Source organism: Lactuca virosa, chromosome 4, assembly GCF_052849685.1.
Source record: "Lactuca virosa cultivar CGN04683 chromosome 4, Lactuca_virosa_CGN04683_v6, whole genome shotgun sequence".
NCBI classification, from domain to species: Eukaryota; Viridiplantae; Streptophyta; class Magnoliopsida; order Asterales; family Asteraceae; genus Lactuca; species Lactuca virosa.
In genome coordinates, this window is record NC_136429.1 from 62555267 (window position 1) to 62582454 (window position 27188).

The 27188-nt window shown below is 34.8% G+C and overlaps 1 protein-coding gene, 1 long non-coding RNA gene and 1 pseudogene across 2 annotated transcripts; 1 reads left to right on the plus strand and 2 right to left on the minus strand.

The window, feature by feature from the left end:
- Positions 1 to 674: 674 nt before the first annotated feature.
- On the plus strand, positions 675 to 2787 carry LOC145104539 (BTB/POZ domain-containing protein POB1-like; annotated as a pseudogene).
- Positions 2788 to 2870: 83 nt separating this feature from the next.
- LOC145104846 (protein CURVATURE THYLAKOID 1A, chloroplastic-like) lies at positions 2871 to 4583 on the minus strand. The gene is made up of 5 exons (XM_079042013.1): positions 4353 to 4583; positions 3883 to 3983; positions 3640 to 3747; positions 3434 to 3505; positions 2871 to 3100 (listed from the first exon to the last, which is right to left on the minus strand). Exons 1-5 carry the CDS (start codon positions 4483 to 4485, stop codon positions 3038 to 3040), a joined length of 477 nt encoding a protein of 158 aa, XP_078898139.1. The 5' UTR covers positions 4486 to 4583; the 3' UTR covers positions 2871 to 3037.
- A 14212-nt stretch (positions 4584 to 18795) lies between these two features.
- LOC145109897 (uncharacterized) lies at positions 18796 to 19348 on the minus strand. The gene is made up of 2 exons (XR_013709305.1): positions 19190 to 19348; positions 18796 to 19115 (listed from the first exon to the last, which is right to left on the minus strand). It is a non-coding gene; the product is annotated as an uncharacterized LOC145109897 (long non-coding RNA).
- Positions 19349 to 27188: the final 7840 nt, after the last annotated feature.

Here is a 27188-nt window from a genome sequence, read left to right on the forward strand (position 1 = left end):
CCTCTGGACCTCCTAGGCATGAAGTGAAACATTTTTAGCTACAAGTGTATCATGTCTTATCCTATTCTCCAATAACCTATCCCATAACTTCATTGTATTACTAAGAAGTTTGATCCATTTATAGTCGTCCAATCTCAAAAATATTGCCACATATGCATTGGCTTTAGCCACCACATTTTTTGCCTCTCGACTGGCCTCCTTGTATATTTCATTCACAAAGTCTCTTTCCTTATTTTTAAAGCAAACTTGTTTTACCTTAACCTTAGCTCAGACCTCCTCGCTCCACCACACCATGATTCTTTGTGTACAATGGCCTTCCCTTTCGATATCACAAGTGTGTTTCGGCAACCTCTCAGATGGTTTCCGCGGTACTATTCCACAACTGATCAACATTCCTAAATAAGACTGGCTCCAAAATCCGCTTCAAAGAACCCTCTTTCCATCGTGTGATATCTATAGTTTCGAATTAAATTCAAATCGAGTTAAAATAATGTCATATCGAATAAAAGTTGGTGGATATGAATCTGTATATTATATTATATTATATTATATTATATTATATTATTATTATTATTATTATTATTATTATTATTATTATTAAAGTCTATATATACGTTGCATAATTAGGGTTTTTCAATTTTCTCAAATTCTTTTAATTCACGTATAATCTCTGAGATTCCAGTTTGGATATTTTCGATAATACGGTGGTCATGAACTCTAGCTATTCGTCTGAAGTCGGTCGCGACAACAACGACTTTGGTTTTGCATTCAATGATAGCAAGTTCTCCGATCGTCTTCTTTGCATCGAGATCGTTTCCGAGCCGCTAGGGTTTACACCAGATGGAGAGGGTAGTATCAGCCTGGCCGCTCGAAATCGTAAACGCCGTAGAGAAGATATTACAAGAGAAAACGGTCAGTTGCTCCATGATCTTTTCGTAATTTACCAATAATCGATGAATATGTTATGCATGTGAACATGCATTTGTTTTGTTTTTTAATAATCGCTCTGACTGAACATGTGGAGAGATTTCCATTAAGAACGTGAACTTAACAGGCGTTTCTATGCATGCCTATACTGTTTTTTTTTAGTGTTCGCTGTAGACAATGCTGCTGAATATTCAGATGAACAAGTTCTTAATCAGCCCGATCATATTGTTGATAATGGCAAGGACAATGAAATCCAAGATGAAGAGCAGGAAGTAATGATTGAAGAATCACATACACCATTAGGTATGAACCGATTACTATTACTATTAATACTTGTATTTTATGAGATGACATTGATTCATTCTTCAACATTGACTTTTTAATATTTATCAGTTCCAAGAGTTAAAACCATACATATTAGCTCCCCCATTTTAGCTGCAAAGAGTCCATTTTTCTACAAGGTGAAGCCTCACTGCTCACAATAACCTATTTACTTTACTTTATCACTCAACCATGAATATTCATTTTCCTAGCATAATATCTTGATGCAGCTCTTTTCAAACGGGATGAAAGAATCAGAAGAACCCAATGTAAACCTGCAAATCAATGCCTCCGGTATTATGTTTACCCTTTATAGCATTTGTACTTTGTTAATAGTTTATATTAAACATTTATTTTTTGTTCTTGACAACAGAGGAAGCTCCCTTTATGGAACTCCTGAACTTCATATACAGCAATACTTTGACATCAACTTCTGCTCCTGCTCTTCTTGATGTTCTAATGGCTGCTGACAAATTTGAAGTCTCTTCATGCATGAAACGATGCAGCAGTCTGTTAAGAGATCTGCCTATGACACATAAATTAGCATTACTTTATCTCGATCTTCCTTCCACTGTTTCAATGGCTGAAGCAGTTCAGCCATTAACAAATGCTGCAAAACAGTTCTTAACTGTCCGCTACAAAGACATAACCAAGTAATTAATTAACATCCCTTTATCCCAAACTAACTTAAATCTTCATTTTCATGACCTTCAACAATCGACATCGTTATGTAAAATGACCATTTCGCCCTCCAGGTCTCAAGACGTGATTCTCAATTTACCCCTTGCTGCGTTTGAGGCGATTTTGTCAAGCGACGACCTCCAGGTGCCATGCGAGGATGCAATTTACGATTTTGTCCTCAAGTGGGCCCGGATTCACTACCCTAAGATGGAAGAACGACGCGAAATGTTAACAACACGTCTCGCAAAATGTATCCGGTTTCCTTACATGACATGCAAAAAGCTCAGAAAAGTCATGACATGTGACGATTTTGACCCTAAATTCGCACAAGAAGTCGTACTCGAAGCCCTTTTTTTCAAAGCAGAATCCGAATCCCCTCACAAGAACCGTAATCCCCCACGGGCCTACGAGTTAAGACCCATGAAGGTTGTAAGGTTCAAGCTGCCACGTCAGCAATGCATTGTATACTTGGATTTAAAACGTGAGGAGTGTGAGAGTTTGTTTCCTTCAGGAACAATTTACACGGAAGTGTTTCATTTTGGGGGAAAAGTGTTTTCTTTGGCTGCGCAATGTATCATGAGCCAACAAAGTGTGTGTCGTTTCGGGCTTTTACTAGGGATGCAGGAAAAAGGTTTGGGCCCATTTACGGTAGGTTATGAGTTTGGGGCCCGGTTAAAGCCCAATGAAGAGTATAGTAGTATGAGTAAAGGGACTCATAATTTTTCAAGTGGAAAAGCTGTTGGTTATTGGATACCTTGGGCTTCATTTATTGGGGAGCAAGGTATTTATTTTATTAAAGGTGTTCTTCACCTTAGGGCAGTGATTACTGTTATTAGGCAACCAAAACGACAAATTTAGATATATACATGTTTTTTTTTTAGTTAGGGTTATGACTTATGATACAATTATGTTTTTTTTTTTTTTGGTTATTTGAGTTAGGGTTATGATACAATTATGACTTGTTGGATATATAATAAAACACATGAAATTGTTTTGTGTTTGGGTACATAAATACATATTCCATAGAAAGATCTCTCTATACATGCTTTAAATATATCAAATTACATAAATGAAAATAAAAAAGAATTCCATTTGATGGTGTACTTGTCTATGTTTCTGAGATTTCCTTCTTGATTGATTCGATCTTTGCAGCCAACTCTTTCCTGCTTGACTGAAGTTCCCAGAAGTGTGATATTAATTGTGAGTGCAATTTGAAATGAATTTATACTTTTAACAAATTTTCATATAACTTTTATTTTAAATATACTTGGGTAAAATACATAAAGACAGACTATATTTTAGCCATTTTTGTGATATAACAACTATATTTTATGATCTTGTTTTCTGTTTAAACCTAAACATTTTTTATATCAACTTTCTCATGTTGGTTCATAATATACTTTGGTGTTTTTCTTTTGTATTTTAACAAATAATATAACAATTAATTTGCAACAAAATTATAAACACGATGAGTAAAATACTCATTCATTCTCTGTAATCTTACCTCAAAGAGAAGATATTTGTAGACAAACCAGCCACTGTATCCAACTCCTACCAACTCCATGACATTAGGAAGCTGAGGTATTATCATGAAAAACATTAAGTGAAAACAAAGTCAAAATAAATTACAACTCTTAAATGAAATTGTAACAGTATATTTATTTATTTTGATACAAAATCAAAGTGAATTGTTTAATTAATAAAAGTTACCAATGGGAGTTTGTTGATAGCACCAATAATAACAGAAGATAGCCAAAGAGCAACAAATGCTCCTCCTCCATAGATTATGACTGTTGGTTTGTTTTCAACTGCATCCCACTATACACAACAACAAGATTTTGCAGCATAAATAAACCACATAAGAAGAATATTACAACAAAATATAAATTGTCGCCTTCATATATTTCTGGGATTCAGATCTGATTGTATTACCATTTATAGTATGGCATTTACCTTTTCCTTTAGGCTGGTGAACAACTCATCAGTATCAATGGAGGATGATGAAGATGCATCTTCTGAGGCCTTGACATGGAACAGAGATGACCTTTTTGACCCTAGCATGTTGTCATGAAATGAAAGTTAGATAGTTTACTAACAACCCAAAACCCAGAAATTTGAATGTCCTTAAGAAAATGCAATCAAACAAGTCGTTGAGCAACAATATAATCAAAAGGATTTCTTCACCATCATAATCGGAATTCTTGAAAATTCGAAGTACAAGAATACCCTTTTAAAGACCAACAGCTGCAAAATCTGGAATAATGGTACCCTAATTCTTCTAGTTACATACCAGTTAAACACATCAAAGCTGGATTACCCCAAATCCCAACTTTTTAAGCGCTTTTGTAAATCAATTTAATCACTGCTAACCAACTGTTCGACGAAATGCTTCAGAGAAACAAACAAATTACTGATTACATTACCTGAAACCAGTTTGATTGAAGTCGGAAACGGACGAGGTGGGAGGTTAGGTAAGGCGGTACAACGGGCGGTGGCGATGCCTGTTGGAAGACGAGGTAAGAAGACGGCGGTAGACGCCATTGCCGCCGTGGACATTAGAAAATTTAGTTGGTGGCTGATAAGGTTCTTCCGCCGATGATTCTATCTCTATTCCAACCTCCAAATGAAATTTATTGCAAAATTTCCCATCCACACTTGCCTTTTTCAATTTATTTTTTTCAGAATAAAAAACCGAGTGTTGTCCGTGTGACACGTAGACGAACCCAATTATCTTCGAAATGCAACATATGGTAGCTTGCTATATAATTGTAGAGGCACAGAATTATCTTCGAAATGCAACATATGGTAGCTTGCTATATAAAAAACCGAGTGTTGTCCGTGTGACACGTAGGAATTACGAATTGAAATTGAATTCCTGACCAATTTTTACATTTGGTTATAAAAATCTGAGGATTTCCATTCTAAATTAATTTCATAAAAACACTCCAATTAAAGGTTTCTGAAAAACCTTGGTATTTTTATAAATGATTGAAATACTTATTTAACCTAAGACTCATGATACCATCACATTTGAATCTCCTCCCTTTCGTATTATTCATGTATAAATAAAATATGTATTTAAAACGCTATATTGGATTATTTAGAATCTGATAATGTACGCTGATAATTAATATCCACCGTTTGTATACCAAAGGATACATGCAACGAAAAAGTATTAATTTCTTCAATACATATGTTTCGGTTGCTAGGATCGGTTTTATTATAACTCTTATAGAAATATCAACAGAGGGTTTTGTGATGCATCAATTAGTTCTAAATGGCTATCTCTATTGAAAAGATTGTACATCTATCAAGTGGATGTAAAGACAACCTTTCTAAATGGTTATCTCAATGAGGAGATTTATTTGGAGCAACCCAAGGGTTTTGTGATACCTTGGCATCTCTCATAATAGTAGAAAATGACATGTCCTATTAAGGTGACATACTCATCATCTCCCAGAATACTAGAAGATTATTATAATGCTAGTTGGATAGATAAACTCCAGTTATTCAAAATCCACAAGTGGTTGGATTTATACTCCAGTTGGTGGTGATGTTTCTTGGGGAAGCAAGATATAGACATGTAACACTCATCTTCCAGGTATATTTGTTGATTAAGTTAAATTTATCTTAAGTTCTGAATTTGGGGATTTCATCGGATCGCAGTGTGGTGGTCACTTATCGCGACATGGGCCACGTCAATAAGTCGCGTACGCGGTCAGGCATTTGGTTGTCGACGCGGCGTCGCTGAAAAGTGAAAACCCTAATCCTTGAGGTTTGGGACCTATATAAAGACTTTAACTCTAGGGCTTCCCTAATTCTCTCAGCATCTAGCCTTCATTCTTAAGTGTGTGAACTTGTGTGCTTGTTTATGTGAAGTTTGAAGGTGAAGCAAGTCCATCTTGGTGCAAGGAAGTATTATTGCAACTTAGATCCATCATTCTCACCATATTTTCTGGACCTTTGTGAGTCCAAATTTCTTACCTTGATGATTTTCTTTTTAGATCTAGCTTGTGGGTCAAAGTTAGCATCTTGTGGTCCCTTTTATCGTGTTCTTGGAGTTTTAGGAAACTACAGCACCTATTGTGTTGCTTTTATAACTTATGGACCTTTGTACTACTAGAAAATTAGGTTTTTGTGCATCACATTGCTCCATACAAGAGATATGGTCATTTTGGTCCCTTGGAGAGTTAGGATTAAAGATCTTGATGGATTGAGCCTTTTGAATGGATAAAGTTGGAAACTTTATCCATGCAAACCATTATAAGGATCAAATATGAGAATGTTAGCCTTTGACTTGTTGTATTAAGCACTTAAAGGATTAGATACTCTACCTCGAGAAGCACAGCGTGACCAAAGAAGGTCTGTGTCGCGAATGTTGGATTGGTGGTGTGACTGTCTTGTCACCTAGTGGTAGTGACGCGGCCAAGGTCTGGTCGTAGCGTGTTGACTTGTTTGTATGTAAGTATTTTATGCGTAAGAGGATTGATGGTAGATCGGCTGAAGTCGAGAGCCTTGTTTATATGCATTGTATGTATAATAGAATATGTGGTATATACTGGAGAACTCACTAAGTTTTATGTTTAAGTTGTTAAGTTAAATGTTTTTCAGGTTGTTCGTGGGAAAGACACTGCGTAACTGTACATTTGCAGTGAAGATTTATTATTATTCGACTTCCGCTATTTTGGCAACTTAACTTTGTTTAAACCTTATGCTTTTGAAACTAATGAATAATATAACATGTTTTCATGAATGAGTTTTGAATGTTTATTCTGGTTTTAATGAAAATTTTGGTTTGAAATTTGGGACGTTACAAGACATGTATAACTGACTTGACGATGGAAGTTAAGTTTATTGACTTAACAACATGAGATAAAGAGGCAGAGTGGATTAAAGGCCTACTTTTGGATATTCGTATGTGAGATACTCCAATGACATTTATTCCCATATATTGTGATAATGAGGCAAAATTGTCCAAAATATACGATGTTGTCTATAATGGGAAGTCAATATATGTTGGTCAACGACACAAGTTTGTGAGATAACTTATTGAAAGTGGTACCATCAAAGTTGCCTATGTTAAGACTAGTAGGGACTTGACATATCCACTTACCAAACCTCTGAAGAGAGATTTGGTTATAGCTACCATGAGAGTCTTCTATCCAAAACAACAATGGAATCGTTTAGTAATGGAAACCCAACTTGAAATTAATGCTCCTAATTCTTGAGTTTAAAGGCTAAAAACGATAGTAGGTATTATCAAAATGATAGATTCATGTGAGGTAGGATAGTACGTCGATGCTGAAACAAGGTTGAGTTAAAACTCTTAACAAAGTTTTGGATACATCTAAACAACGAAAATGTCGTAAAACCTTTTCCTATATGATTTAGAGGTTGTGGTGCCTCAAATGCAGATTAGTGATTTATCTTTTAAGGGTCATGAAAAATATTTATAACACATGGCTATATTAGTGCTTAAAGAGAACACAAAGATGGTAGGTGATGTGTGGGGGTAAATCGAAGAGGTTATGAGGATCTTGGTTTAAATCCATATGATATCGTTAGATCGACCTCTTCTTGTTTATTCATATTAAACTTTGGTATAATCTTCATGACACCCAGATGACGTCATATTTCTGAGTGAAAGGAACTTTCCAACTTGGTGGGGATTGTTGGAAATTTCATGAGTTATTTGTAGGTACACCGGTTTCCATTGTCCAAATTGGTGGGTGGAGGAACATAAAATGTGTTTATAAGGCTTTTATCTTGTTAAGCCTTCAAAGGCTTTAGTGAAGGATAAGAGATGCACCAAGCCCACACATGCAGTGAGGGTGTAAAATGTGAGGTTTACGAAATGATGTGATTTAGGCGCACTTTGTACTTTGCACGTCGTGTTGCTCGTTTAGGAACTTTTATTTCCAGCCGTGTTCATGTTAGATCATGATGGACCTACCCGATCAGCGTGTTGACCATCGTTGACTTCGTGGAAGAGAAGACATAATCTTTTGTAAGCCTCTGAAAACTTGATAAACTCCATGTTTGAATTCAGATGAGATGTCAGATAACTACACATCAACTTGTTGGATTATATCCAACATTTGAATTGACATTTCGTAGGTCATCATATCTGTTTTTTGGGGGGATTTAGGTTTTTCGTGTTAGTATAAATAAAACTTCTCATATCTCATTTATTTCACGCCTCAAAATTACAACTTTTTATGCTCTCTTCTCTCTCCCTTTGCAACATAGTTTTCTTCTTGCTTTCCGAGCATTCGTTTTGCATTTATCAGTTCTTCCATAGTTGTTTGAAAGAACGATAATCTGCATTAAATCTTGATGTTTTATTTTGAAGCTTATATTTCTAAAACGACGTAAAAACATTCAATGACACGAGTCTTTTCCATGTAGTTTTCAAAGTCAAAGATCGTGAACATCAAGTTGTGTTTAATTTATGTCTCGTCACGGGACAATCTCAATTTTTCTTTTTTTTTTTAAAAAAAATAGATCTGATTGCAGAAGCTCAAATTGATTTTTGAACGAAGCTTGGTAAACAAATAATAATTAGATATGATTATTTCAATATTATAAGGATTCGATATTAGTTCTTAATACTAATGTTCGGATTATTTATTATCTTGTGTGAAATTGATTATGTTTGCAAAAAAATACAATTTAAGATAAGTGTTAAAACTAATGGCGAAATTTAATCGGAACATGGAAAATCTATAAAAGACCCAAATCATCGTTAGAATCCATGGTGGAATAACGGCGAATCTTGCCGGAGAAGAAAATTGGTTCCAAATCAGTGTTTAATTGCTATGTTTGACGTTTCCATGCTTAGGCCAGTTTTAGCCTTTTAGGTTCACAAAATAATTGTTTCGTTAATTAGTCGAGTACATGCCTACATGGGCCGACTCAACATTTGGTTTCAAATTGCTAAATGGTTTAGGAAATTGGAAGTTTCTTTTTCCTTTAATTATTTTAAAATTTTCGGTACTGAGAGAAATAATAAACCGGTTCTTTGATTTGGCTAGGTTAATATTATAAAAGACTGTATATTGAAGAGGTTTTAACTATGATGTTTTCTTTTTATAAAAAATAAGCCGTGTATTCCTTTTTATTTATTTTTTATTTAACTTTTGTAACAAGTTTATCATCAATCTTTCGGTTTAGACATGTTTCGGAAAAACCTCTCTACTTCTTGTTCCAAAAAAAGCCTTTAAATCTTTTATCGAAAAACTCTATGAAAACATTTATGGAATTTAATTTTAGTTTTCATGTTTTTCCCGTTAGAAACATTTGAAATCTTAGAAGTGATTTCGTTTATAATATTATCATTATATTTTCTTTTAAGACTTAAGTTTTGTTTTCCTTTGAACCTGTTGGAAAATTGGTTTTAACCAATTTAAACAATGAGTTTTTCCCTCATTTTTTTAGCACAAACTTAGAACCGTATACATTATTAAATGGATTGTGTTCTCCTTCATGATACCTTCGTTTTGGTATATCACATGTCAAAACGGATTTAATATGAATGATGTAATATCAAGGGGCGGACCTAGGGGTGGTCCACGATGGCACCGGCAACCCCTAACTTTTCCGTCTGCAGTGGAAAATTTTTCGAAAATTTTCAAAATTTTTATTTTTAATACTACCTTGCAACCCCTACTGTAAAATCTTGTGTCCGCCACTGGTAATATCATGTTTCAAGAAGTTTCTTATTTTTGGATCGTGGACAATAAATGGATCAAGTAAAGGTCTTGGCCTTCAAGGGAATAGGGTTTAGACCCTATTGGATGTTGATAATATTGGTTGTGTGATCTAAGTCATTGGTTTGTATTTTGGAGTCAAATGGTGAAATGGAAAAAGTGATGTTCCAGACTTTTTTCATGAATTAAAGATTTTAGTTCAGTGTGTTATAAGTCAAAAGTAATTAGATAGAGTTCTGGGGACCGTCAATACCTTTTCGTGCATATAAAAATCGCCGAAAACGGAGTTGAAACGAAGAAGTTATGGCTAATTGAAGCTGTAATGGATTTGGATGAAAAACCATCGCCACAGAGTGGAGATCAAAGCGCATGGGAAGGAAGGGCATGGAGTGGAGAAACATGGCCACGGAGTGGCAATTTGTCAGGCTCAAGCCCATGATTTTAAGGTTTCAACTTATATAAGCATAAGGTTCCGCATTTTTGGGCATTTTAGCAGCCTCCATCATATCTAGAACCCACTGGGAGAAAGCCTAGCCTCCATCTTCAAGATTTGGGCTCCTTCCCTCTCCTCTCACTTCTTTTGGATGCTTTTTATGATATTTTGATGAAGCTTAAAGATCAAGAAGACTCTTTTGGTTGCAAGGAATGATGTTTTAAGCTTGGATCCATCAAAGGCTATATATTTATGGATTATTGTGTGTATAAAGTTCCAATCTTGATCTTTAGCTCTTTAGATCTCTTCATTTGTGTTTTTTTGGCACTTTTGGTCCATTTTATGAGTGATCTTGGAGTTGAGTGGACTCCAACATCTTTTAATCAGTTTGGAATGCTTATTGGACCTCATGGACTAGGAAAGTTATGATTAAAGAAAAGCTTTTCAAACTGAAGACCACGACGAGGCCAAGGAAGGCCACGACGTGGTGCGTCTGTTTTGTCCGTACGTGCCCACGGCATGGCGACGAGTATTTTCGAGACTGTTTTGCTTGGTTTTTGCCATGGTGTAGTAGCAGATTTTGATCGAGACTGGATTCAGTGGTCACGGCGTGAACGTGGGTTGGCCATGACGTGGGCGTTCACTGGAGTTGACTTTTTGACTAGTTTGACTTTTAGTCAAACGTGGGTAGAACTGAGTATTTGATTAAGGATTGGTTTCGGTTTGGCTTTAGGAAGCTTGGGTTAGCTGTTCTATTGCAGAGGTAGTTGTTGGGCTTCTGGTGAATAGTTCATGTGAATCTCTTCACTGTACTCGTGGGTCGAAGGCACCAATGTCGGCCCACGGGATTATGTTTGTAGGATGATAGTTGTCTTGTGACTCCTGCTGATATGCCTATATGTGCTTTTTGTCTTTATGACTCTTGTTTGATGTGACTTTATGCTTTATGTATGTGGGGTGAAATAAACTTGGTGGTAAAATAGACCCTTTCAGTTGAAAAACATTGATTAAGTTGAAATAGACTCGTGGGTGAAATAAAATCGTTCAGTTCAAAAACACCGATTTAGTTGAAATAGACTCAGGGGTGAAATAGACTCGTTCGGTTGAAAAACACCGATTGAGTTCAAATATACTCGGGGGTGAAATTAACGCAGGGGTGAAATAGACTCATTTTAGCTTCGAGGTGATATGTATGTATGGTATGCCGTATTTTTGGGGAACTCACTAAGCTTTGTGCTTGCGGTTTATGTTTAAAATGTTTTCAGGTACTTTTGGTTTTAAAAGGAAGGGTTCGGCTTGATCGTACTGTATCCCTTGGACATTTATTCGACATTGAGTGTTTATCATTTTACCTTGATGTTTTGAGAATACTATTATTTTGATCGTCTTCTGGGAATGAATAGTTTTGACTTATTTAAAATGGAATTTTTAACCGGTAATTTTGAGACATTACAAATGAACAATTGTATGTTAAAATGAGGTGTTTGGAAGAAGTTAACAAATAAGTTAATAAGTTTTATTTCATCTCATAGGAGAATGAAAAGAAAGTAACTTTATAAGTACAAATTACAAAGGCTTATAATCTTTGTAAGTCTTATAGCACAAAGACTCTTTCTACCGGTCTACTAGAAAAGTTCAAGGACCATTTTACAAATATTTTCGTTTCGTACCTGAAACTTTATCAGTTATAAAAATGTATTAAAAGGGCTTAATCACATATTTTAGTTTTGAACTCTTGATTAATTAATGTCTTTAATTTCCGACAGTTACATTTGAATGTTTAAAACATTAGTTACATTTTGTTGTATATATACAAAACCTTTTGTGACCGATTAAAACACACCAAATAAAATACTATTTGTTACTTCTTTGATTATGCATCTACTCTCTTACTACAACCAAGATAAAATCCGCCTACTAAGGGTTCAGGCGATCTACAAAAATAGTTTTACATTGTTGTATCATAGGAAATAAATATCTGATATGAGCGAATTTGTTTTAAGGACACTATGTTAAACGCAAGCATCAACAACACTCGTTTTCTTTTTTTTCTTTCGTTCATTCTCGTAATACTTTGCTAAAAGAACCAACTTATTTGTTTTGATTTATAATTCTCATTTTATTATTTTTGTTGTTTATAGTGTTCTTAAATGTTTCTATCATTAGAATATGAAGGAAACATCTGATTTGTTTGAAATAAAGTGAAAGGCTATGGTATCTAGATCTTGTTAGCAAAACACATATCAAATCTATTTACACGATGTTTAGAGATCGTAACATATAATGAACAATAGTCTAAGTGGCTTATTATGTTAGGTTGTTTTAAAAATCAAATAGAAAGACATCTTTCGAACACCAATCTATGTTTCAAATCTAATCTAATATTTCTTGTTTTTCCCGTTAAGAACATTGTCAAGACAAACTAGATAGATGTTCTTCACATGCTAAAAGCTTTAAACATCCTACAAATCGATTTTTATATGCATTTTTCCAACTAAAATTTGGTACATCTTTCTCTTTATTTTGAAAAAACTCAAATGTTTTTTCATATTTTAATGTTAAAAACTATAAAAATAATAATAATAATAATAAAATATATAGATGACAACAACAAGAAAAACATGATATCTATGAGCCGAAACGAAAAAGTTGGTTCACAGTAAAAAGTTTGTCAAATGTTGGTGTGGTGATGAGGATGGAGGATATCAATGGTGGAGTTGGCGGCAAGTGTTGTGTTCACGATAATGAGGACGGAGTAGACCAATTGTAGAGGAGGTCACTATATGTGTATACAGTGGTCTACATTTAAGTTGTTAGCGGTGTCCAAAAATACGGGATGAACTTGATTTAGGGAGTTGCTATTTCAGGCTACTTTAAGCTGATTTACATAAATGACGTTGAAACAAATAAAAAATTACACAATAATAGAAAATATAAAATTAATGGTAGAGTAATCATTTTACATGGATTTTATGGTGTTGGCTTGACGATAACCACCTAAGACTCTAAGAGGCGAAAAATTGTGGATTTCGTAACTATGCACACCACTGGTATCAATTTTTTAAAAGTAAGACCAAACGTGCATAAGGTCATGAGGTATACTTACCACTTGGCCACTAGGGTTGTTCATTATTTTAATAAAATCGAATTGTCCAATTGGACTTCTGGATTAGAATAGATTTTTGGATTTTCGGATGGATTTTCAAAAAAATAAATTATTATTTTGGATTGTGGATTGGTTTCAGTTAATAAAATAAAAACTGAATAATCCTAAAAAAACAAATAACAATTTTTATTTAGATAGACAAAATTGTAAGAATGGTAACTCTAGTTATGTCGAAATTGTCACTTTGTGCCAAACATGTTTGGACTAGCACTTATGGTCCAAAGGTTTTCATTTTTTTGCCACTTTGGTCCAATTTACTTTAAATTTTTTAATAATGACCATTTTGCCCTTTGTTTTTACTTTTTCAGTTTTTTTTATTTATTCAAATACTTTTATAATTAAAAGATAAATAAAAAATCTCTCTCTCTCTCTCTCCATTAGAACCTGAAGCTCTCTGCATGTACTTCGAGCATCTACATCACCACCCTCCAAGAACATTCACAAATCAATTTTCAAAACTAGATGCAAAAATCAGATGTTCAAGCAAGCCCTAGCGGACACGATGCATCACCACCAAGAAACCCTAGCCGCCATGAACATCCCATATCTGTTCAAAAATCATATTTTCCATCCTCTATTTCGTTAAGCCAGTAAATCCAGTTCCATTGCTCATTTACAATCCTTGACCAAGTGTACACAAACACAGTCAACTAAACCAAGAATCATATGTATGATTTAAATCTTTTTTGCTTCAACTTTTTTCCTGCAACAGATCAGAAAATTCCAATCGCAGTCAAACACACATGTCGGGTTCTTCTTCTTGTTTGCATCACAATTTCTAGATCTCTATTCTTTTCCAAAATCAAAATGTTCTCATCTTCTTCTCTTTTTCTGTTTAATGGAATCTCGATCGACATCAAAAAAAATTCGCAAACCAAAACTTTTCTATTGTTGTGATCCGAGTTTGGACATTCGTGAGACTTGTACGATCGATGTTCAATCCCAAAAAACCTGCAATAGAAAATCGAAATTGATAGATTACAATTTGAAATTCCATGAATAGAATCAAGAGAATCGATTGAAGATTTCATGAGTTGAACATCCGTGAGACTTGACGTTAGCTTGAACACATATATCAATTTCTAAAAACGAAAACCACACACACATACAAATCAATTTCATATTCTTATTTTGGGGGTTTTTTTGGTTCAAAAAACAAAATTCGAAAACAAAATTGAAAACTCTATTGGTCAAACTCTATAAAAAACGAAATCAGAACCAGAACCCAAATACATTCAGAAATTGAGACCTAAGTTTATCTTCTTAAACTAACCGGGATGCATTGGTGAACTCAAAACCCAAATACGATGGTCTTTGTCATGATTATTCCAATCGACGTCATCCCCTGCTTACTCCTTCCTTCTGCCACCGTGAACCACCTCAAATAAGAATGTTTTAAAGATCGAGTGGCAGAGGCCAAAAACGGAAGGAATAAGTAGACTAAAGATTGGGAGGAGGAAAGGGATGAGCAGTAAATGGAAAAAATTGACGGTAGCTCCTCCTGGTTTTTTTTGGGGAAGAAAAAGATGAGGATGGGTTTTCTTTAGAGAGAGAGAGAGAGAGAGAGAGAGATTTTTTCTTTTAATTATAAAAGAATTTTAATTATAAAAGTATCTGAGTAAATAAAAAAACTGAAAAAGTAAAAACAAATGACAAATTGGTCATTATTAAAAAATTTAAAGTAAATTGGACTAAAGTGGAAAAAAAATGAAAATCTTTGGACCATAAATGCTAGTCCAAACATGTTTAGCCCAAAGTGGCAATTTCGACCTAACCACATGGACCATTCTTGCAATTTTGTCATTTAGATATTTTTGTGTTTAATATAGGTCTTTTAGTAAGTTATTAATTTATTAAACTGTATTTTAAATAGATTAGAAAATGTTACCCAATAAAAACTTTAATACATCCTTTTCAAAAGATTTTTATCCATAGAATATTAAATTATGATATTTTTTCTTAATAGTTGGTCATAAATTTTAATTCACAATTAAAACATTATTTTTATTTAGAGTAGTCTAATATTCAAATTATATATAGAACAAATTACTGAAATAGTCCCTGTGGTTTGGCTAAAGTTGTGCGTTTGGTCCCTATGTTTTGTTTTGCACTCGGACCATCCCCACGTTTTCTTTTTATTACCCGCCTGGTCCCTGGGTCCGTTAGTCGTCAATTCCAAACGTTAAGTCCCTCACGTGCTTCGCACATGAGGGGTATTTTCGTCATTTTATACATGGCGCCTAAATGTAATGCCAATCGTTTCTTCATTCCGATCATTTTACGATCACCTCCCTCTCACACACACTCTCTCTCTCTCACTTAATCTGTAACTCATCAAAATCGAGTAGAAACCCTAACTCCTCAAAATTTTGCAAGAATCATCGAAGCAACAATGGTGGGTTGGAGGATTAGAGCAAACATGGAAGAAATAGACGTTGAAAACCATTACGGTAACCCCTTAATTTCAAAAGTTAAATTTATCACTTACAAATTTCAAGCTAATAAGTTGAAGCTTTCTCTTTTACAGCTGGTCATCCAACTATCTTCTCCATCAGATTATTCTATGGTGGAGAGTTTACGAAGTTTCCTGGAAGGAGGTACGTCAAGGGCAAAGAAAGATACGTTGATCTATTGGACATTGATGAGTTTTGTGTGCACGATATTGATGAGATGATGGAGACCCTAGGCTGTGTTGAGGAGGGTAAGTTGCTTTATTACCACTTCAAAAGACCCTTTTCAGATTTGGACTTTGGGTTGTTTGCATTGGCTAGTGACAGTGACATTAACCATTTGGGTACATACGTGGGTCAACATAAACTGATTGAAGTTTATGTTGAACATGGTAAAACAATGTTGCATACATATACAATGTCATCTACCCCTAGTAAAGTTAGGATAGAAGAAATCGTTGATCAACCTTCGTGTAGTAGAAGGCTTTTTTTGGAATGGAAGGAAACTGAAACAGGGGATTGTATTGGATCAAGTAAACCAAATGTTGTGCCAACAAAAGAAACTGAAAGTGCCCAAATTGATGCCCAATGTGAAACACAAGGTATATGTTATGAATTTGATGAATTTCTAAATGAAGAAACTGGAGGGATTACTCATGAAAGTGACAATAGAGATGATGTTGATGATAGTGGTGATAGTTGTGATAGTGATGATAGTGAGTTCTTAGTAGACTTAGATAACCTCCTAGATGAACCTGAGATAGACATGAATGAGTTTTTGTTAAATATTGATGAAGATATAGAGTGGGTGGGTGATCTTGGAGGGTCAAATGTCAAGGAAACAGAAACAAGGGAAATTGATGATATTGAAGTTGTAAATAATGAGGTATTCTTATATGAGTCAGCATCTGATGAAGGTGGGAGCAACAAGAGAAGAAAGTCAATTAAGGCAATCCGAAGGGCAATGGAAAGCAGTGAAGCAAGAGTTAGTGATCCATTCTATGTGTACCAAAAATTCACTTCATCTGAAGAATTGAAAAATGCAATAAGACAACATGCTGTGGAGACAAGGAGGGAACTAGACTTCATAAAAAATGACAAAAACAGAGTGAGAGCTATTTGTAAAGGTACTATCCCAGACCTTGGTCAACTTGACCCATGTGGGCCCAGTCAAAGCAATAATGAAAGTGAAGAAAACAACTGTCCATGGGTACTTTATGCTAGCAAGTGGGAACAAGATGTTGACTGGGAGATCAAGACCTACGAAAAAGAGCATAGATGTCTACAAACAAGAAATGTGAAAGCTTGTACCTACAAGTTCTTGGCAAAGAAAATTGTGCAACAGATTGAAAGCAACCCTACAGTCCCTACACGAGCTTTACAAGAACAACTTCAACGTGAATACCAGGTAGATATTTCGAAGATGAAGGTATTTAGGGCTAAAACAGAAGCATTGAATCAAGTAAGGGGTGATTATGCAGGGCAATATACTACACTACGAGACTATGTTCAAGAACTTCGCACTCGAAACCCAGGGACAACAGTTAAGATAGAGGTCGAAAGTGAGCCAAACCCATCTTCTGAGACTAGAACTTTCAAACGGATCTACATCTGTCTAGGGCCATTAAAGAAAGGTTTTCTAGTTGGGGCACACTTCACAGGTTTGTTTTATTTTGTTGGGTTAATTGTTACCAAATGATTCACTTTCTTACATAATTTTTTATTTATATTGCAGGGAGGGCTCATTGTGATGGGCTTCTGAATAACTTGTGTGAGACCATAAATAATCAAATTAAGAAAGCACGCGACCAACCAATTATCACATGCCTTGAGTACATTAGAGAGTACCTTATGTTAAGGATTGTTAGTGTCCAAAAGGTAATTGATAAGGTTGTTGGACCATTAACTCCAACTGCAACAAGTGTTCTTGAAAAAAACAAATCTGATGCAGCTCAATGTGTGGGTAAGTTCTGTGGGAATGGAAAATATCAGGTGAGTGGTCCATGGATGGACCAATGTGTGGTAGACATGGCTCATCACACATGTTCTTGTAGAAAATGGGAACTCACTGGTATACCCTGTAAACATGCCCTTGTTGCTATATGGGACATGCGAAAATATAAGCAGAATGTTGGCGTACCTGAAGAATGGGTTCATGCTACTTACTGGTTAAAAACTTGGAAGGAAATGTATTCTTTCAAGATTGAACCAATTAATGGAAGAAGAATGTGGGAAAAGTTTCCATGTCCAACCACTTTGCTTCCTCTTAATCATCATGTCCCCATTGGAAGACCAAGGAAGAAAAGAAGGAAATCAGCTGTTGAATTAGAAGATATGGTGAAGGGTGGTAGGGCATCAAGGAAGGACAAGAGTGTGACATGTTCAAAATGCAAAAAGCTTGGTCATAATAAAAGAAGTTGCAAAGGTCAAAGTGCATGTGATACTAGTTCAAGCAAGAAAGGGAAAGCTGGGAATAAAGCTAAAAGTGTAGGTGATGGTAGTTCAATCAAGAAAGGGAAGGATGGGAAGAAAGGTCAAAGTGCAGGTGATGGTAGTTCAAGCAAGAAAGGGAATGTTGGGAAGAAAGCTCAAAGTGTAGGTGGTGGTAGGCAAAGTGGAACTCAAAGTGCATGTGATGGAATTTCAAGCAGGACAAGGAAGGCTGGGAAGAAAGGGAAGAGTATTGCTTAAGTTATGATTGTGTTTTTATATTTTGTGTCTGTGTTATGAACCAATTATGGTGTTATGATCTTTTGTGTTTGTTATATTTGTCATTATGTTTTGTGTCTGTGTTATGAACAATTATGGTATGACTTTTGGGACCTGTTGTCTATATATGGTATGACTTTTAATGTTTCAATTATGGTATGAACAATTAGTGCTATAATCTGTTACTATGTTTTTGTTTTAATTCAATTCCATTTTATCCAATTCTATTCAATTATTCAATTCATTCCATTCTAATTCAATATCATTCAATTCTATTCAATCATTCAATTCAATTCCATTCCAATAGAAAACCAGTTAATTGCATTCCATTACAAACCACTCAATTCCATTCCATTATAAAACAGTCAATTGCATTCCATTACAAACCACTCAATTCCATTCCATTACAAACCACTCAATTCCATTCCATTATAAAACAGTCAATTCAATTCCATTCCATTACAAACCACTAAATTCCATCCCATTAGAAAACTGCCTTGATGAAACAAAAGATAAGTACATTGATAGCATAAATTAAAGCTTGTAAATTAAAATTGACACAAAAAAACCCAACTGAACACTAATAACAGCCTCAAGGCCCTATTCTCATGTTGAAGCTCATCCAATGACTTCTGCAAATCAGGGGAGATACTTTTTTCAGTTTTTTCACCATTAAAGTTGTCCTCATCAACCCAATCTATGAAACCACATTTTGCTCCCTGCATTTTGAGTAATTTGGTGTGTGTTAAAGGTATGTGATATATAGATATACTTAAGAAGAAATTGTCCTTACCTTTCCAGTACAACAATAGAAAAGTCTTCCAGGGTTTTTCTTGGTAGTCGATCTTCGTATCACACCAACTTCACCACACTTGCAGGTTTTTTCCATTAGGGTTGATCGACACTTCAAAGAAGACGAAATGAAGGAGAAGAAGAAAGGGCGTATTCGAAAATAGAGAGAATTGGGGTTTAGGGGTGTTCTAATAGATTTTTTATATAAAATGACGAAAATACCCCTCATGTGCGAAGCACGTGAGGGACTTAACGTTTGGAATTGACGACTAACGGACCCAGGGACCAGGCGGGTAATAAAAAGAAAACGTGAGGATGGTCCGAGTGCAAAACAAAACATAGGGACCAAACGCGCAACTTTAGCCAAACCACAGGGACTATTTCAGTAATTTGTTCTTATATATATTTTTAAATTTTACACATCTTGAAACCGAATTGTAAAAATGTATCCAACCAAATTATAATTTGATTGTTTCGGATTAGATTTGAATGTAATTGGAATTATTTGGATATATGTTTTGAAAATCGAAATTAATTTGGATTTATTAGATTGCATCCAATCAAACTGATTCATCCAAACGAACATTCGTATTAGCCACATGAAAAATGTTGTCACCTAAGCGTCAACACATCACAACTACCACACCACATTGAACTTGTTAGGCCGATTGGTATACTTGTCACGGATTGCTTTGTGGCTAAGTTGTCAATGGCACCACGGTCGTACACATCACCCTTGACGGCTATGGTTCATAGTGTTTGGGACAAAGAGTCACGACCAACAAAATAATTTTGGCTCTCTTCCTTTCTCTTTTCTTTCTCTCATTCCATAATCCTAGCCATATGGGAAGTACACAATTTAAGCAAGTAGTGGTGGTTTTGTGGCTGATATGGAAGAAACTCCTGCTCTTTGGCATGGGTTGTATACCTTTTTGGCGTTATACCCACAACAACACCATCATTTCCAACAAAATTAATTAATTAATTAATTAAAATATTATAGTTTGATTAAATTTAAAATATTGTATTACTTTAATAAAAAAAATTACATGGTAGAAAAAAAAGGATTACATTAATTTAAATAAAATGCAAATTACTTAGTATAGAATTTAAATTTCATGTTCAACATGTACGTGTGCCAACCGAAACAGTTTCGAAGAATTACGCAAGTCATACAAAACATTAATATAGGTAAAATGTTTACGGTTAAGTTGAGATTGTTGGTATTATTTCAACGTTGCATCAATGACCTCGTAGTCGTTACTCATATTTGGATGTGTGTTTTTTGATGCCGTAATGTCGTTGAATTTGGTTATTTTTAATCTCATATCGCATCATTTTGACAAAAGTTCATCGAGATGTCGTAAACATATTTCCCCATTTCGTTGCGGAAAAGGTTTCCAATAGATTGCCAAAATGTTTCTCTTCTTTGGAATGGGTCTTCGGAACCGAAATCTAAGTATGAGCTATCGCGGTTTCTTCTTTTTCCTCCCAAGGTTATTGGGTTTGGAAGTTTGATGTTTGTGGAAATTGTTATGTGGTAGGAAGAGATGACAAAATGTATGTATGTATATTAATAGAAAAAGAAAAGAATGGTGTGAAGAATAATGGTTTGAAGTGGTAAATTTATAGAGTTAATATTTAGAATTTGAATTATTTTTTTAAACTTATAGTCGTTCCAACAGCTAGTCAAGGAGAAATGTCTCTAATGCCTCAAGTCTCTTCCTGATTCGTCCGTGCCATCTCGTGCCACATACCATGAAACACAACGGTTGTAGCACCGGAAATGGTGTGTGCGGCCGTGTCCATTCCAACACCTGAGCACGTGTCCGTTTCATGAAGAGTATACAATACAACCTAAAAATGTAAACCATATGGACCAAAAGTGTGAGAGATAACATAGCATGTTGAATGTGCAATGTACAATAGACGGCTAGGATTGTTTTTTTTGGTGATGGATGGTGGCTTGTCAAACGAGTAAGCGTCACACACTATGTGCTCTCCGCGTAGGATCCACTGATCCAAGACCCAATATTCTTGCAAGGTATATGTATAATTTTTTGAATAAAATTTTAACTGTAGAGTAAGTGTAATATTTTCTTTCATAAATTTAACTTAATATAATTTTTTGTTTTATTCGTCTTCTAGTAATCCTTACACGATTTTGGTAGTAAACTTGGTCTATATAATTAGTTTATATCGAATGATACATTTTCTTCACAATATGTACCATAAAATCGGATATTATATTTATTTTGAAATAAAAAGAAACATTTGATCGGTAATCCCTAAAAAAATAGGTAGTAATCTTAGAGAGAGTCAACCAGGAACCTTTTAAGGGAGGAGAAAGTGATTCTCTTCCAACCTACTCAACTCACTGCCACATCAGTTTTTCTCTTTCATTCTTGTTCATCTTTCTCAACCCACAACACATAGAAACCCAATCTTTTTCAACCCACTCAATTAAAAAAATACAAAAAAAAACCAAGCTACAAGTCTTAATTATCAATAGAGCTATCGTTGGTGTCACTCATTCTTCAACGGGTTGTTTAATTGGTTTCACTAACTCACTTTATCATCTCTCTCTTCTTTCTCTCTTATTTTCTCTTGTATCATGTGTTTTAAAACTTGTACCATAGTTGTTTTGTATTTTTTTTAATTGAGTGGGTTGAGTGTATTGAGAAAGATAAAATTTCCATTTGTTGTGGGTTGGAAAAGATAAAAAAAAAGTGATGTGACAGTGGGTTCAGTGGGTTGAGAGATAATGACTCCCTCTTCCCTGATAAGTAATAACAATGGCAACTAGGATATTTGTATTTTCTTGAATATTTGATATCTTTCACAAAACTATAACCTAATACTCGCATCGTATATATTTATATAGATAAATTAAATAGCTTCCTATTTTTTATGTCTACAAATGTTCTTACTCAATAAAATTATGACAAGTGTCATCATTCCATATATTTTTAATTAACTCATTAAGGCTATATTAAGAATATATAAAATAAAATAAAATTGAATGATGATTTGTCATAATTTTAGTGGGTATGAATAATTATAAGCATAAAAGGTAAGAGGTAATTTAATTTCTCATTTATATAGTTGGACAATATATGAACCTTATGAGTTCGGATGGTGCATGCCATATTCTCACATTTAATTTTTTTTTTCCTTAAATTCCTTTTACTCTAGTTTTTGTACAAAAAGTCTGGATTCGTTGTGTCCTTATCTCGTTTTACCAATTGATTTCATTAAATCAAATACAAATTTGACAAATTTATGGTACACTTGTTGCTTACTTTGACTTCATATCATTTTGCTTTTGTTCATGTTTTTCATTGTATGAGTCGGCTGCTTTATTTTTTATTTATTTTTATTTTTATTTATTTTTATTTTTATTTTTATTTTATTTTTTTATTGATGTCAAATATATAACAATGTGTGTGGTTATCCATTTTTAGTTTTGAAAAAAAAAACCAACCAACCAACTCCGTCCATACAGCTTGTCATCATAACATTAGTATGCATTAATGGTTACACTGTATTGAAAAATATTACCGACTCTACCAAACCAAAAGTATCAAACTTTTATGTAGAAATACTATTTAACTTAACGAATTTTTTAATTAGTTTTATATTCATTCGTTATATGGTACATCATTTTAATAAGAGGATATCCGATTCATCTCCATATCCTATTTTTCATCTTATTTTTCTTCAAGTCCTTTCTAACCCCAATTTAATTCTCACTCCATTTTAGAACAAATGAATAGTGTTACTCCAAATATATCATTTCTAACCCCAATCCAATTCTCACTCCATTTTAGGACAAATAAGTGTTACTCCAAATATGTCCTTTTAAAACAAACTAATATTGTTACTCCAAATATGATGTAACACTTTTTATCATCCAAATGTAGTTAAAGTTTCAATAGTCAATTTTAGTCTTTTTTTTTATGTTTATATATTTCTAGTTTAATTTTATCTACTAGTTATAATTTAAATGTTATATTTAGTATTTGTAATATCATGTTATATATTAAATTATATTAATTAATCATAATTATGAAATTTAATCTTTATGTATCGAATTCCTATAAAATTTTAAATACATAACAAAAATTTGAAACGCCGTAATATATTTTATAAAAACTTATATGTAACATCCTGTTTTGAGAAGTTTCTTATTTTAGTTTTTCGGGCTATAAATAGATTGAGTAATTGGGCTTCAAGGGAATGGGGTTTATACCTTATTGGATGATGATAATGTTGATTAAGTGGTTAAAGCCTTCGATTTGTGCTTGGAAGTAAAAGGGTAATATGGAAAAAGTAATATTTTGGGCTTCTTGCATGGATTATGGTTTTAGTTCGACATGTAATAAGTCAAAAGTAATTAGATAAGGTTGTGGAGCTCGTCAACACCTTTCTGTGGGTATAAAGATCACCGAAAACGGAGTTGAAACGAAAAAGTTATAGTTGTTTGAAGTTGAGGTGAGTTTGGGTGGAAAGTCGTGGCCACGGCGTAGGGATCAGAGCCCACGGCATGGGGATCAGTCAGACCCAAGCCCATGATTATTTTTAGGGTTTTCAACGTATTTAAGGTTGATATTCCGTATTTTTGGGCATTTTATTAGCCTCCATCGTCTTTAGAACCCATTGGGAGAAACTCTAGCCTCCACCTTCAAGATTTGAACTTCTCATTTCTCCTATCTACTCCTTTGGATGCTTTTTATGCTATTTTGATGGAGCTTAAAGATCAAGAAGGTTCTTTTGGTTGCAAGGAATAATGCTTCAAGTATGGATCCATCAAAGACACTTAATTTCTGGACTATTGTAAGTATAAAGTTCTAATTTTGCCATCTAGTTCCTTAGATCTTATCATTTGGGATTTTTGACACGTTTTGTCCATTTTATGGGAAATCTTGGAGGTAAGTGGACTCCAACATCCTTTGATCAGTTTAAAATGTTTCTTGGACCTCATAGGCTAGGAAAGTTGTGATCTTTTGCCTTCCCTTTTAGTCATGCAAGTTATCTTGGTCCTTAAAACTATTTTGGTGTATTAAAGTTTAGATCTGGGAAGATTATGTCATTATTATGGATAAAGTTGGAAACTTTATCCATCTAGACAACTTGTTGATTCAGATCTGAAAGTTGGAGACTTAGACTTAATAGATTAAGTTGAGAAAAATGCATTTTGGGTCCTTTTGAGACCTAAGGTCTAGATCTTGGTGTTTTGGACCTTCCTAATAGATAAGTTAGCAACTTCATCCATTAAGATCTTGGAAATGATCAGATCTGAGCTTTGCAGGTCTTGAAATCGGAAGAAAATGGATTAAGTTTGTTTTAGCTGTTCAGACTAGTCCCCACAGCGTGACGACTGGGGAATCAAAGACTATTTTGGCATATTCATTAAAATCGAAGTAGTAGAAAAATATGTTTGACAATTTATGTAAGTTATAAGAATGAAATATATTATAAATATACTTTTTGGGTAACAAATAGGCTAAAAAACAGAATAAGTTGGAGATGAAATAATATTTATCAACAAAAATATAATTAATAAATGGTATTTTTGAGAGAATTTTTAAAAATCTTTATAAGCTTGTTAAAACAATCGTCTGAATAGGTTTTTTTTAAATATAGCTTATAAACTACTTTTTGGTTTATCAAATATAACAATATAATATAAATTAGACAAAATTACAAAAATGGTCAATATGGTTTGCCAAAAGTAACAAAGTTAGTCCCTATTAATTTTTTTTGATGCAAATTGTAAAAACCGGTTCAATTCGGTCATAGTTCGACGATCAAACCCCCGTGGGCCGCGATGCAATAAAGACCAATGGCACGTAGATTGGGGTCTCTTAAGTATAGGTGTTTGTATTTTTAATTTAACCAGCCGAGGTTTAACAAACTAATAAATTTTACATGGTTAATATAATTAAGTTCAAATTTATATATATAAATATATAAATATATATATAAATGTGTGTGTGTTAATTACCTTTGCAATTATCTAAATACATGTAGGATATGTAACGTGTATATATTCAAAATAAATATACACTTAAAATTTCGTGTTGTGTAAAAATCCTAAAAACCAAATACCTTATATACGTACATACACCAATACTTCCAATAATATATCAAATTCAAATAGAGGAATATACAAACACTAATAAGATGACAGCCAATGGACACTAATAAATTGACAGCCAATTGACACTGTAGGGGAATGGCTTTATTCTTTCCTTTTTTCTTCCTTGTTTCCTGCAATCTATCAGAGAATCCCAAACACCTTTACCTACATTGATTCCCATTAAAACAATCCATCCATTCTTCAATTATCAAATACACATAAACAGATTCAAAACAATCCTTCCATTCTTCAATTATCAAATACACATAAACAGAATCAAAACAATCCTTCCATTCTTCAATTTTCAAAATACACATAAACAGATTCAAAACAAACCTCCTCATCAGTTTCTATCATAAACAACCAAAAGGACAACCTGTATCCAAGCCAGAACACTCCAGTTCTTGATTCTCGAGTACAACTGCAAACCAGAAGAACAATAACCCGTTGGTATTTCTGTTCCTTTTCCTGTGGAAGAAGCACAATACCAAACACCCATCGAATTCTCGTTCTTTCCCTGTCAAATTATCAAAACCCAAACACCTATCGAAACCCTGTTGATCAAACTCCATACTTTGCCATAAAGATCACCAACTCAGACAAAGAAAAATTCGGACCATTCATCAGATTTGGAATCACAAATCAAAAGTCAAAATGTAAGTAACATGATCTTCAGTAAACCGAAACCCAAAGACGTACAGAATGAAGGATGAGATAAAGGATTCAGAGTCAATTGAAAGATTTGGAATAGCTATTACCTCAATCGATCTTGCCCCCTTCCGAGTCGTCGAACACCGCCGCAAAAACACTGCTGCTGTCACCACTCGATTCTAGCCGCCGGAAGACAGAATCCACCCCTTCGTGACTGCCCTCGAGAAACCCCACCGCTACCCTCGTGATTTACCGATCGTTGGGTCCGCCTTCAGCTTCTATCTCCGAGACGAAGCAAGCCCCGGTTCATCATCGAACTTCGCCAGAGCTGCTGCCTCGTTCCCCCGGGCTGTTGATACAGACGACGAAGGGGGAGTCTTCGCCAGGAAGTCGGAGTCGGGTGACGAGGTTGGCGAACCCGATGCGATCGGTGGCTCTCCTTGCGATGAAAAGCTTGAGTGCTTTCTCCAATTTTCAGGTTTTCTATCGTAGTTTGAAAAACCTGCTAAACCAATCTTCGAAGGACACCGGCAAGAGTTATCAGACCAAGCAAAAGTAGGCACAGAACCAACGCCTTCATCGTAAAATCAGGAACATACGTGGAGGAACGATCCCAGGATGATTCAGGTATCTCATAATCTTCTGGAAGGTCCAGATTTTGGAAAGCTGCTACACGTGATTGGACGTATTGGACCTTCTCCTGGACTCTCTACTTGCTCTAGGAGTTATCACTTTCCCCAATCAGCCGACGATTTGTCGATCCTTCCCCAATCAGCCGACGATGTGTTCGATCTTTCCCCAATCAGCCGACGATTTGTCGATCCTTCCCCAATCGACCGACGATTTTGCTCGATCCGTCCGATTCATCGGTGTTCGATTTCCCGTCGTCTTCCCCCCCCCCCCCCCCGTTCATTGGTGTTCTTCTAGTCGGCTGTGAAGAGAACACGATTTCCCTTTCGATCTTATTACGCGATCAAACTGATTGGAACGGGTTTAAAAGACCCTAATATTCTAGATATCGGATCCGTAGTCGGGTAAAGGGTTACAACCCGAAAAGAAAACGGGTACCGGGTTTGACCCAGTCAACGGTCAAACGGAAATCCAACCCATTTTTTTTAAACTATCAAAACTTAACCCCTTGTTACAAATACTTTGCAAATTCAGTCCAAACCCCAAATCTTTGATTTCAATTGTCAATATTAACCCC